The sequence below is a fragment of the Stegodyphus dumicola genome, chromosome X2, assembly GCF_044657685.1.
Source record: "Stegodyphus dumicola isolate Sdum_Otavi_A_Nest chromosome X2, ASM4465768v1".
NCBI lineage: Eukaryota > Metazoa > Arthropoda > Arachnida > Araneae > Eresidae > Stegodyphus > Stegodyphus dumicola.
In genome coordinates, this window is record NC_140781.1 from 121,244,351 (window position 1) to 121,258,229 (window position 13,879).

At 35.1% G+C, this 13,879-nt stretch overlaps 1 protein-coding gene across 1 annotated transcript; it reads left to right on the plus strand.

Moving 5' to 3' along the window:
- Positions 1-1,614: 1,614 nt before the first annotated feature.
- LOC118199046 (uncharacterized) lies at positions 1,615-13,346 on the plus strand. The gene is made up of 3 exons (XM_085808825.1): positions 1,615-1,810; positions 11,202-11,404; positions 12,848-13,346. Exons 1-3 carry the CDS (start codon positions 1,615-1,617, stop codon positions 13,175-13,177), a joined length of 729 nt encoding a protein of 242 aa, XP_085664951.1. The 3' UTR covers positions 13,178-13,346.
- The last annotated feature ends 533 nt before the right edge of the window (positions 13,347-13,879 follow it).

Genomic DNA, 13,879 nt, shown 5'->3' on the forward strand with positions numbered 1-13,879 from the left:
TTAAATAGATCATAGAGTCCATTCCAGAAAGAATCCGGAGATGTCTTGTCCATCCAAGTCGGCTAGAAAAAAATTCTCAGAAAAAAAAAAAAAAAAAAAAAAACTTTTGGTTAATTTTTATCATGTCTTCTAGACATGATAAAAATTAACTGTCCCCTCTTTTTGTCTGGGAAGGATGTCTCACCCATTCGAAAAAAACAAATCATGACTCATTCTTGGAATGGTTGCTATTAGAAAGGGTGAGTGATGGTCTATTTTTAGAAAGAGTGAGACATTCTTCCCAGACAAAAAGGGGGGTTCATTAATTTTTATCATGTCTAGAAAACATGATAAAAATTAACCAAAAGTTTTTTTTTTTTTTTTTCAGAGTAACAGAAATTTTTTCCAGCCGACTCGATCGACAAGACGTCCCCATTTTTATTTAAGAATGGATTCTTGTTTATTTGTGTAAGCATTCCGAGTTTCGTTTTAGATGAGTCTATGTTGTTGAAAAGGAAACATGGGTACCCTCATTTTTTTTCCTATCTGATTTCTAAGATGAATTCAGTGAGTTCACCTTGACCTTTTCAAATTTTGTTTGTTTACTTTTAGCCCAGAGGTCAACGGATAAATCATTCTGATTTTTTATATATTTTTTGTGTCCCTCTCTCTCTCTAAGAAACCTATCTCGTTCCAAGTCTTCTCGAAGTGCTATTGGTTCGTTTCGAGACGAGGTCATTTCACACCCCCCTCCTCAAAAAGTATATATATATATATATATATATATATATATATATATAAATTAAAGGAAGTGATTTCCATACACACACTTGACCTTTTTGAGTGGTGTCACGATGAGCCTATCCAGTAGAGAACTTCTTAGGGAAAGAATGCGTGAACAGAAACGACGCTGGCGAAGCAATTCAGCAAATCGAGAGCGAGAACGAATACTTCAAAGGGAACGTTATGCTGTTCTTAAAAAGAACTCCCGACCGCGAAAGAAACATCTTCCTCCCAAGCAGTGGGAAAGCTATATGAATTTGCAGTATAAGGATATGTGGTCCGAAGAAGCCTATCAAAAATGTATTCGACAATGTAATAAAGAGCAATACAATTTCCTGATCTACGTTCTCGTTCGTTTGTACACCTATTACGCGTTACCTGAATCGAAACGTCCCCCTCCTCTGGATATTATTGTGCAAGGATCTGCCGGAACGGGTAAATCTTTCCTGATCCAAGCTTTATACCAAACTCTGATTCGAACGCCTCTTTTTAGCGAACCGTGCTCGGTTCTCAAACTCGCACTCAGTGCTCAAGGAGCGGTCTACATTACGGGAGATACTTTGCATCATGCCCTGCGTCTTCAAATGAACGGGACTTTTGTTCGACCTCTGACCCAAGAGACTTTAGACTATTACAGACCCCTGTATGCTCCTTTAGGCCCATATCACACGGCAGTTTGTTTCGGAAGGACAACTGTTTCGGACAAGATTTCTGCCTGGTTTACTACTGAGCAAACGACGCGCGATTTTTTGCTTCCGTTCGAAAAAAGTTGCAGGTTGTTCGTTTTCAACCAATCAGCTATCAGCTTCGAATCCCTCATCATCATCATCATCAACCAAAACAACATTCAAGATGGCGGACTGCAGTGGTAGCAAGTGGTGTACAGAAATCGAAGCTGAACTTATTGAAGAAGTGAGGCAAAGGCGATGTTTATGGGATATTACAGATCCCAGTTACACCAAAAAACTTCTGAAGCGGAATGCATATATCACAATCGCCCAGCATCTCGCAGACAAATGGCCTGAATATGGACATACGTTTACGCCTGGTAAGTTTATTATTGCATTTTGTGCTGTTAATTAAACATAAACATTTACTATGTATATATAAATATATCATTTGATGTTTTTCATGTTACGTAAGCATAATTATGTAAAGAAAAGTATGTATTTTACATTCGCGATATCTGGTCAAACACTTGTAAAACACAGGCGGCTTTGTCGCCAAAACAAACGCCAAATTTTCGCAGAATTATGTTTGTAAACATTATCGTGATTCATGGTATTCACCACGTTAACTTATCAGGTTCAATGTTTCTTCTAACCTTCTTCGGAAACATAGAATGACCTGACTAGAACAGAGAGCTTACTAAAGCTATGTTCACTAATTGTAGTAAGTAGACAGGATACAGACGAAGGGTATACAAAACCCTTTATTTTTTTCTTTATATACAATGACTTCCGTACTTCGGAATACAATGACCCTCCACTCGGGGTCTAACTTAAAAGATATCAAAATAAAACTAAACTCTCATTTAACTTTAGAATAAGATTGGCCTTATAATAACAGAAAGCGTATGTAGCACAGAGACTGTGAACACTACAATACGTTTAATTTATCAAGAGGATTAAAACCTCTGGCCTGGAAGGCAAAGTAGCAACTGCGTAACTTCTAAGATAAGCGGCCTGCTTCGAACTCACGGCTTCCTCCCTTCTGCTTGGCAAAAAGGCCACACTTAAATACTTGGCGTTCGCCAGACAACTTTGCATAAACTCCTTCACGCTTATAATTCTGGCCGGAAGTAGAAAATAAGAAGTGATAGTAAAGATTTAAAATAAAATAAACGTTAGTAAAACTTAAGATCCTTACATACTTCCCGCCAGAGTTAATTAGTTTGAAACTGAGGTCTAAAACGACCTTGTTGAAAACTTTTAGCTCTAGAAACTAACGCGAGGCCAAACTTTTACAAACATAACTTAGCTAGAAACTAGAAAATTTTAAAAGAAAGAAATTTGTTACAATAGCAGCTCCCGGAATATACAACAATCTTTTTTCTTTTTCATCTGTACTGCATCAAAACAGGAGCTTTATTCAATTCTGGTTCCTTCCAGAGATCTGGAAGGAAAACTAGTTTAATGAAATGTTACAGAATGACATTGCAAATAACATATAGAATATACTTTTCTTAACATTCTTATTTCATTCATGACTATTTTAATTATCTCTCCCCGTGCTCTCTGACATGTGTTGTAAAAACACCAAACACGAATGTGTTTCTGTCTATGTGTTCAACACTTCCTCCTACAATCAAAACACTAACGTGTTAAAATTCAACATACGAGACCTCTTAACACACCCTAATTTCAACTCTAGACCCTGAGGTACTATTCTGAAAGTGGCTAACTCTAAAGTGTAGCGTCAGAGAGCCTAACTACATCATTCAACCTTTAACACATATTCACCATGATTTAATCTTTACAGTAACAAATTTTTTTAACATTACTTTCACTTTTACCATATCACGTTATTTCTAAACATTCAAAATAACAGTTCACATGTATACAAGAACATATCAAGATGCCGTTAATTTTACACATTTGAAAACATACATTAGTAGTACATTGTTAACTTCTATTCTTTTCAAAGCAAGTGCCAATTCTTTCTACATTGAAATAATACTACATTTCAAAAAGTCTTTCAGACTAAAACTTCTTTCTTGTTAGAATGTTTTAAATAAAATTTATACAATAACTTTTTACAATATTTAAGTCTTTATACAACGCTATTATACATCAACTTTAGTTTTACGCGCGAGTAATTGAAAAACATAATAAGAAAATCGGTCACAACTCATTTCTCGCCCTTTTGGCGATAAAGGTAGACCTCGCATGAGGTAAAACTTCTTGAAATCTGCCACTTGCAGTAAGAATGAAAGATTAACTTAAGTTTGTAAAGTAGCATAAAATTTTACTTATCTTTGTAATATTCAGACATCATTTTCTGGGCCCAGTCTTTAAAGGTGCTGCAGACCGTAGCTTGGTTGATCCTCCTTCTTGTACGGGCTCGCCCTTCAGTGCTTTCCTCTGGAAGCTTCCGTTTTTCACCACTACGGCCACCCTTGAACATCTTCCTTCTGTCCTCTGCTTGTGGTCTTGGCCGTTTGAAGGCAGCTGGTCTTGGTGGAACCGGGAAACTTCTGTCGTGATCCTGCTTGGACCTCGTTGTTGGCCGTTCAAATTTTTCTTGTACTTTTTCCTCCGCCGTTGATGGCCCTTCCGCAGTTCGGCGACTTTTGCTGCGGAGAGTTCTGTCGGATGAGTCAATCTTCCGTTTCACAGCCGGGATATAGTTGCCGTCCTTTCTCCCGGTCTTTTCCACATACGTCGTCCTTCTCCCTTCTTCATTCTGGGGGTGTTCGTGAACTCTGTTTTTTGGACGGTGGAACGGCTTCTTTTTCTTTGTACCTTCAATTTTTCCGCGGGGCAATTTTCTTTTCACTTGCTTCTGTCTCTCATTGGCTTGCCCTTGTACTTGTCGTTTTCCCACCTCTGGAACTTGTGCCTGAGGTGTCTGCCGTACCGGATCCTGCAAAAGATCTGAAAAGATTTGCATTTTATTACGGTCATAGAATGGTTTTATCTGGTCAATGTTTGCGGAACAGGTTTCACCATTTCTTGCCTTTAACACTACAACAGCGTGAGTTATTTTTTCTATAACATATGGTCCTTCAAAGCGTGGAAAAAATTTGGCAGTTTTATCTTCTGGTGCTGAAGAAAGTGAATGCTTAATTTTTAGTACTTCATCCCCTACTTTATAAGTTACTCCCCGTCGTTTCAAGTCATAATACAATTTTTGTTTTCTTTGTGCTACTTCCGTATTCTTTTTTGCTTCTTTTATTAGTTTTTCTATATCACCCATTTTAAATTCTGGGGCTCTTTGTTGCACATAAAATAGTTTATCTAACGGTGTTATAACCTTTCTGCCTAGAAATAACTCAGCAGGAGTTTTGCCCGTTGTATCATGTTTTGCGGTCCTAAGGGCGAAAGCAAATTCATTGACATAGTTATCCCAGCTTTTATGAAAATTTTTAACATAACTACGGATAATTTTCACTATATTTCTGTTGACCCGTTCCGCTATATTTGATTGCGGCCGATACGGGACCATTTTTAAATGACGTATGCCCAGTTTTTGGCACATGTCTTCAAATATATTACTTACAAATTGAGGACCATTATCCGATATAACTTTTAGGAGCGCCCCGTATTTTAAAATATATTTATTTAAAATAGAATCGGTAATTAATTTCGCGGAGGCTCGTTTTAAGGGAACAATTTCGGTCCATTTACTAAAATGATCAACTATAACAAGGAGATAGCGACTTTTGTTTAACTGACTTTTTGGGAAAGGGCCCAATAAATCGATGCCAATTATTTCATTTGGAAATTCGGATTTAATACTATTTAGAAACCCGGCCGGGCGGAAATTAATATAATTAACGGCTTGACATGTTGGGCAGGACTGGACATACGCCCTTGTTAACTTTTGCAGTTCAGGAAAGTAGACTGCCTCGCGTACGCGTTGAGTAGTTTTTCGAATACCAGCATGAGAAGCTAAAGGGCTGTCATGGAGCTCTTGCAGGATATTTAATCTAAGACTAGCTGGGATAACAGGTCGAAATTCGTTGTTGGAATTCGTAGTTTTTGTATAAAATAATAGACCATCTATTAGTTCGTAATGGGCCGCCCTATTTCTTATCGCCACAATATCTTGGTGGCTAAAATTTTCAGTATCCTTCAAATACTCATAAATACTTCCAAACTCAGGATCCTTACCCAGTTCGGTTATTACAGTTTCTCGGGAATTTATTGTACACGCTGTCAGCATTGCAACTTTTACGGCATTACCCTGTTCGTCTAATTTAATTCGTGACAGGGCATCTGCTACGATATTTTCCTTTCCGGGGGTATGCTTGATTACCAGATTATATTCTTGCAGCTTGAGTGCCCATCTTATTAACCTTGGGGATAAATTTTTTCCAGAGTACAATCTAGTTACCGCCGCATGATCAGAATATACTGTTATCGGCGCCTTTCCAAAATAGACTCGGAACTTTTGCACTGCTAACAGAACTGCAAGTGCCTCTCTCTCGGTCGCGGAATAGTTTCTTTGTGTTTGATTTAAAGTTCGGCAAAAAATGCTACTGGCTGCTGATTTTGCGAAAGTACCGCTCCTACCGCATAATCCGAAGCATCCGCTGAAATTTCTAAATTTTCATCCTTTTCAGGAAATTTCAACACAGGGGCTTGCGTTAATGCTTGTTTTAATTTTTCGAAAGCACTATTGGCTTCGGCCGTCCACGAGAATCTTGCCTTTTTCCTTTTTAATTTTAACAATGGCTCAGCGATAGCCGCAAAATCTTTTATAAAGGACCTATAATATGAACAACGTCCTAGAAAAGAAGAGAGCTTCTTTGCCGTGTTTGGAGTCGGATACTTTTGTACAGCGATTATTTTTGATTCATCTGTATCGATCCCTTTTTGCGATATTTTGTAACCTAAATATTTTAATTCAGGGGCTGCAAATTTGCATTTTTCGACATTAACTTTTAGACCGGCCTCATTTAATAAAGAAAACACCTGTCTTAAATCCTGTACATGTTGGTCTAGATTATCACTAGTAATAATGATATCGTCTAAATAGATAAATGTGGACTTTCCGAGAACAGGTCTTAACACAATGTCCATGCATCGCTGAAATGTTGCTGGGGCGCCTGAAAGGCCAAACGGCATTCGCAAAAATGCATAAGTGCCAGACTTGGTTATAAAAGCAGTCTTAGGCACGTCCTCAGGCCTGATCCCTATTTGAAAATAACCATTCGTTAAGTCTAAAGTTGTCATAAATTTGGTTGATTTTATGTTCCTTAAAATTTCTTCTATAATCGGTAACGGATATACCGGATATTTCGTTATGGAATTTAATTTACGGTAATCAATAGCGAATCTCCACCTTTTTGGATGCTCCAAAGGATAATCATTATTTTTCTTACATAAAACCACCGGACTAGCATAACTACTTGAGATAGGCGTTACGATCTTTTTACGTAGCATATCGGTAATATGCCATTCTATAATTTTTTCCTTATTCTTATCATACCGGTATGGTTTTTGACGAACCGGCAATGCATCTCCGGTGTCAATACTATGGTTAGTAACCTGGGTAAATCCTGGAATATCACTAAATAAGGAAGCAAATTCACTTACCACTTGTCGGATTCTATCTTGCTCGTCATTAGGCAGGTGGTCGAGATTTAACCTTGGCGGTTCAACCTTTTCTACACGCACTGGTTTCATCGTCAGCTTAAGAGACGCTTCATTAAAATCCAGTGTAGCTTGTGCGTCTGAAAGAAAGTCTATTCCTAGTATTAAGTGTGCTTGCAAATTCTTTACTATAAAAAACATCACCTTTACTTGTTCGTCCTTGATACGGATGTACAAAGGTACTTTACCTACGCACTTACATTGTTCTCCTTGCGCCGCTAATACTGTTGTATTATCCGCATTATATATGCGGTATTTGCGAAAATACTTTCTAAAAAAGACTTCTGCCACACAGGAACACTGCGCGCCGGTATCCAGGAGTGCGGTGGCCGGGATATTATTTACCAAGACTTCAATCTTCGGAAGAGTTAAATTTTTCACCATTACTGTATTTAACTTGAAGGAAGAGGGGTTTTCGTGGCCTTCGGATTTCCGCACCCTCTCGTCCGCAGAAATCCGTTTTAGTTTAAATTATTTTTTCTTTCGGTGCTTTCCTTCTTTCTGCACTGGCCTTGAGACTTTTTTCCTGGGTTGTTATTGAACTGTCGACGTTCGCCGGCTGTTTTTGAATGCTCGGGTTTCCTTGCCCACTGATTCGCTTTTTCTCCGTAGCCATGTGCTTGAGTTTGCTGTAGTCTTGGCGTACCAAATTGGTTTCGCTGTTGATATTGGCGTCTTCTTTCGACGTCCGCCGTTCTTCTACTTTCAAACTGGATTGCTAGCTCAAATAATTTTTCCAGTGTAGTCGGATTTCTCAATTCAATAAAGTCTTGCACTTGGGGTAGTAACCTCGGCAAAATCACTTGAATTATTTCAGGATCCGGACGGTTTCCATACAAGAGCTTGAAAACGTGAATTTTTCTTAAAATAAACCTGGAGATGTTTTCCATTCTTTGTTGATATATACTGAAAAGTTCTGTTTCTAATTTCGCACGATCCCTTACAACAGGGAAGGCTTTTAGTAGGGCAGTCTTGAAATTTTCGTAGGTATAGGTGGGACTTCCTGCTTGACCCAAGAGACTTCTGCCGATACATTTGAACCAGTTAAGCGCTTGGCCCCTCAAAGCGCTGGTAGCTAAGGTAACTTTTTGAAACTCGTGCACGGGGTAGAGCATGGTCATCCAATTTTTCCAAAAAACTGGTTACCTGTGAGTTTCCATTAAACGTTGCTTCTGGTTTCATCGAAGCGCGCATGGTCTGGACAATATACCCAAATCCTTCCAGGGCGGCAGCTGGCATTTCTGGATTCTGAGCTGTTTCTGCAGGCAGCACAGGTTCTTCTTGAAACTCGGCCATGGTTATTCTTCGTCGGGCGCCACTATCAGGTTCAATGTTTCTTCTAACCTTCTTCGGAAACATACAATGACCTGACTAGAACAGAGAGCTTACTAAAGCTATGTTCACTAATTGTAGTAAGTAGACAGGATACAGACGAAGGGTATACAAAACCCTTTATTTTTTTCTTTATATACAATGACTTCCGTACTTCGGAATACAATGACCCTCCACTCGGGGTCTAACTTAAAAGATATCAAAATAAAACTAAACTCTAATTTAACTTTAGAATAAGATTGGCCTTATAATAACAGAAAGCGTATGTAGCACAGAGACTGTGAACACTACAATACGTTTAATTTATCAAGAGGATTAAAACCTCTGGCCTGGAAGGCAAAGTAGCAACTGCGTAACTTCTAAGATAAGCGGCCTGCTTCGAACTCACGGCTTCCTCCCTTCTGCTTGGCAAAAAGGCCACACTTAAATACTTGGCGTTCGCCAGACAACTTTGCATAAACTCCTTCACGCTTATAATTCTGGCCGGAAGTAGAAAATAAGAAGTGATAGTAAAGATTTAAAATAAAATAAACGTTAGTAAAACTTAAGATCCTTACAAACTTACCAGGTGAATTTAAAAATTTACTTATTGGAATAGCGTGTGACGCAGTTACTTCCATACCCTTAATATCTGTTTTGGTATTTCTACACTCGTATGAAAATGATTTATTTATGCATATGGGTATAATCTATATTGCAAAGGAGTATATTTTACTGAATTGCAATGGATCACCCGAAAAGATGTAGCTAAGAATAAAAACCTTTAAATTTCCCAATATAATTGTACCAGTTAAAACTTAGAAATCTGATTTTTATTTCAGAAACAGATTTTCTGGTAAAATTATTATTTAAAAAGTAAATAAGGAAAGTTAAATTTAAGCAGAGCTGACTAAAAGCTTCAATTGATCAATATCTGAATAATATTTTAGACTATAAAAAGAAATGTATACTGCTTTTTGAGATTTCTAATAAAAAAAAAAGATAGATAAATAAATAAATAAATAAATACACACCTATGTGTCCTTTGAAAAATATTCAGTTAAATTTAAAAATATGTTTAAATCTAATAGAAGGCCCTGTCAGGGATATAAATTTTTGAAAAGAAACAATCTTATACTGCAGTGTTTACTGAAATTTAGAGTGGCTGAGAATATTAATATATAGACATTTTTAATTTATGCATTTCTTTATATAAGCATATTTAAAAGTATGTTTACAAATCTAATATTTACATATATTTGTGCATTATGTAATATACATACACTGGTGAAATAAATTAAGAGAATTTTAATATTTGATCTATGATCTCCAGAACTAGTGGACAGCCTGTTTTTCTGCTGACTCGGCCTACACACATGTGTATGCTTATGTATTTGCTCTACAACACTTGCATTTTTATCCAGAAGAAGTGGTTATTCCTTCAGTTCAGTTCTTTTCATACAATTTGATAAAATATACAAATTTTCTTAATTTATTTCACCAGTGTACATTACATGTATTTCATTATTTGTAAATTTGGTGCATACAACTTCATTTGTGAAATAAGGTATACTCATTTATATATACATGCATGAATTATATATATATATATATATATATATTTCCTTTTATGAAAGTAGAATATTCCTGTGAAATGTTTTATAATTTGTTACGGCATCAGCTTTGAATTTTTTTAAACTACAAATGGATAGTAATTCATATCTTCCATAAATCTATGGCAGTGAATCGGAAGATCAATTTATGTTCATACAAATAAGATTGAAAATATAATCAGGGGTAAAAAAGCAAACGTAAAAACCCTGAAAGCTTTCAGATTTTATATTACATTCAAAGGGGTGTTTTGGATAAAAAATTTCTCTAAAGTTTGACAAAATATGAAATAAATTACAACAAAATTCAGGCTTCCAGGGGGAATGGAGGGCTACATTAATCAAAATTTCAGATTTTATATTACATTCAAAGGGGTGTTTTGGATAAAAAATTTCTCTAAAGTTTGACAAAATATGAAATAAATTACAACAAAATTCAGGCTTCCAGGGGGAATGGAGGGCTACATTATTCAAAATTTGATGGCTCTAGCTATCATTGTTTTTTCAGAATGCAAGAAATGTATACATTCATTCATACAGATTCTTCATTATTACTTTTCTTAAATATAAAATAGGGTGATAATATTTGGTGACGACAGTTTTAAAAGTGATTTTGCATTTTTAGTGATATGATGCAAAATACCGTTTTGAGATTAATAACCGTTCTGGGCTAATGCACCTTTGGGCAAATGATTTGTCAGAAATTACAAGAAAATGGCAGCTGTGTTAAACATCTATATGCAGGTATACAAGTGTAATATGCATATATACAATTAAATGCATATAAAATTATATCTACATATGTTACATATAAATACATATGTACGTATGTGATAAGGTGTCCTCATTTCTAGATTGCATGTATGAATAAATGCATACTTACATAGACATGTGTATTTCTATAAAACATGTATATATGTCATTTTATATTGATGCAATTATATATATATATATATATATATGCATATTATATTTACATACCAGCAGATGCACAGCTGCAGTTTCTGTCAAATTATTTTTTATCATGTTTTTATTTTATTTACCACTAATTATATTTTTAAATTTATTTGTGTTAACATAGATTGATCTTCAGATCCACTCCTTATATTGCCACAGATTATAAACCCCTTTCTACAAAATCTGTTAGAATGAATAATACTACATATAATAAAATTGTACATAAAATAAAATTGTACAGAGACTGTGATGACAAAATTTCAGAACCTCAGGACATATTTTAGGAAGGAAAGAAAAAAGGCGAAGCTGTTTAAAAGTGGAACAGGATCCACTGGATTTGTTCCAAAGTGGGAACATTATGTACGGCTTCAATTTTTAGATGACTCTTTTGCTGCTATGGCCAGTTGTAGCAATATGGATAATTCATCTGAGTGTATTGTAATGGTAATTTTTAAATCTGTACATTTTTTATATTAAAAATACTATCCATTAAATTAGCAAATTTATATGTGTGCTGTAATTTAAAAATCATACAATGTTTCTTTCTCTGTGTTTACGGCTCATGTGAAATTTAAAATTTTGTATCATTTGCCACTCTGGATTCATATCTTGGCAATCAGGGTGGTTCATGTTTGTTTTGCCCAAGTGTTTCAGTTTCTCTTTCGGAAATCTACCATGAAGCCACCTCTGAGATGTACAGTCCTTGCAGAATCTACCATATTCAATAAAGCAAATTTAAAAAAACATAAAAGTAATGAAATGAAATTTGAAAGGTTTCAGTGTTTTAATTACGCCTAAAGGCATGTTTTTTACAATTTCGTGTGTTACCTTTATTTATTAAATATCATGTTCTTCACACTTAAACCATAAATTTCAGTTCAAGAGCAATATCGCAAAATAATTTTAAAATGACCATATTTTTAGAATTTCTGATACACAGTCTCACATGCTGGAGATTAAAATGTTTTTCCTGCACAATGTTGCCATTGCCATTTGAAATTCCTGAGTTTGTTAATCATAAATTCAATAAAAGTTTTATAAAATTAAATCGATAATAGGACAAATTTCAAATTTAGACTTCCAGATGCCCATATTCATAGGAGATTACGTTATTGAAAATTTGATGGCCTTAGGTACCATTGTTTTATCACACTGTGAGAAACATATATTTATGCAGATTCTTCATTATTTAATTTCTTTAAATATTATACAGGGCAGTAATATTTGGTGGCAACCATTTGAAAAGTGAAACAAAGCTTATATTGAATCAACACAAAATGCGAAAATGAAATTAGTAATCATTCTGGGTAAATTGATTTTGGATTGATAAACATGGTTTGAATTTATTTTACTCTAGAATCCTTCAGATCCTTTGCTATAAGAACCTATTAACCTACCTCGAATTTACATAGTCATTTATTTTAATTTAACTATTTTACTATTCCCATAATTTTAAGTCTAAGCACTTTATTCCTTTTATTAAATAACTTTATTCATAATGTTAGTTGAATCATATTTATTGTTCATTAATTAACACGTTGACTGCCAACTACGAGATAACTCGTAGATTGCGTTCTTTTCTAGGACGGCAACTACGAATTATCTCGCACTGTGTTTACTTGCCATTTTTGTGCAGCTACGATTAAACTCAGAATATATCAGTGCTAATATTGATAGATTGCTTCTGGGAAAAGAAGAAAAAAATCAATGCTAGCTTGCATAAACAGAAAATTTATTAAAAATGAACAAAAAATATAATTATAAAAATTAATAACATATGATTAAATTGATTTGGCTTCTCGGACCGGAATCCGAAAAGTGCCATGGCCATCAACGTGTTAATAGAGTTGATAAAAATTCATTTTTTAAATATTCTTTTTCTTTCAGAATTTTGTTCAAGATACTGAAATGTTTTCAGAAGAAAGTGTTCTTCCTCCTACAAGCACAGAAGAAACATGCAATCTATTAGAAACCCCCAAAATGTCTGGAAGTCAATTGGTTGCTCCAGGCACAAGCAAAAAAAGAAAAAAACCTGAAGATGAATTTTTTACTACAATGACAAAATGTCTAAAAAACATAACAGAAGACAAAGATGTGAACGACTTGTTTGGAGCATATGTTGCTGGTCAGCTGAAGACAGTAAAGTGTCCTGCTGATCAGGAACTGTTACGGATGAAAATTCAAAATTTGATTTATGAATTCAAATATCCACAATAAAATTCTGTTAAACGTGAATATACTTGTTTATTTATTTCTAATATTTTCTCTTTTTAATTATAAATTTGCAGTAATTTCATGGCAGTCATTAATAGATGAACTATAATAAAGTGATTCACTGTTTTTATGTGTGTTTGTATATATGATTAAGAATATACTAGAGGCTTTAATAAATTATTAATAATTAGGAACTACTTGAGATATATATGAGTTTTTATTGGAACATGCAGAATAATTTCAAACATGCCTTAGTGTAAGTCACACATGGCTTCTTGCCAGGGAATGGATCCAATACCATTAAAATAATTGCAAAATCTATCTCTGACATCTTTTGCCTCCTGCGAACCATTGCGTGCACTTCGTTGCAATGAAATAAATTTAGAAGTACTTTCATTCCATGTTCCTTTTCTTATACAATTATTTTCGAAATCCTCAGCATCTAAACTATGTTCAGGAGTGTATAAATTTGTTGTTTCTTTTTTGCTGCGCAACAGGTTGTGCAGACAGCAAGCTGCCAAAACAAAGTATTGAGCCTTTTGTGGCGATGTCAATATTGTTGTTCCGAAAAGTCGAAATCTGGCAGCTAGAATGCCAAATGCATTTTCTACAATTCTTCTTGCTCGTGACAGTCTGTAATTAAAAATTCTTTTTTCTTTTGTGAGATGCCTTCCAGGATATGGCTTCATAATGTATTAGGTTAGT

Bases quoted from the DNA above. Each gene is read 5' to 3' on its own strand.
- LOC118199046 (XM_085808825.1), top strand. From the start codon at position 1,615: ATGGCGGACTGCAGTGGTAGCAAGTGGTGTACAGAAATCGAAGCTGAA. The intron at 1,811-11,201 runs GTAAGTTTATTA...AAAATTGTACAG, and splicing joins TGGACATACGTTTACGCCTG to AGACTGTGATGACAAAATTT. The intron at 11,405-12,847 runs GTAATTTTTAAA...TTTTTCTTTCAG, and splicing joins CATCTGAGTGTATTGTAATG to AATTTTGTTCAAGATACTGA.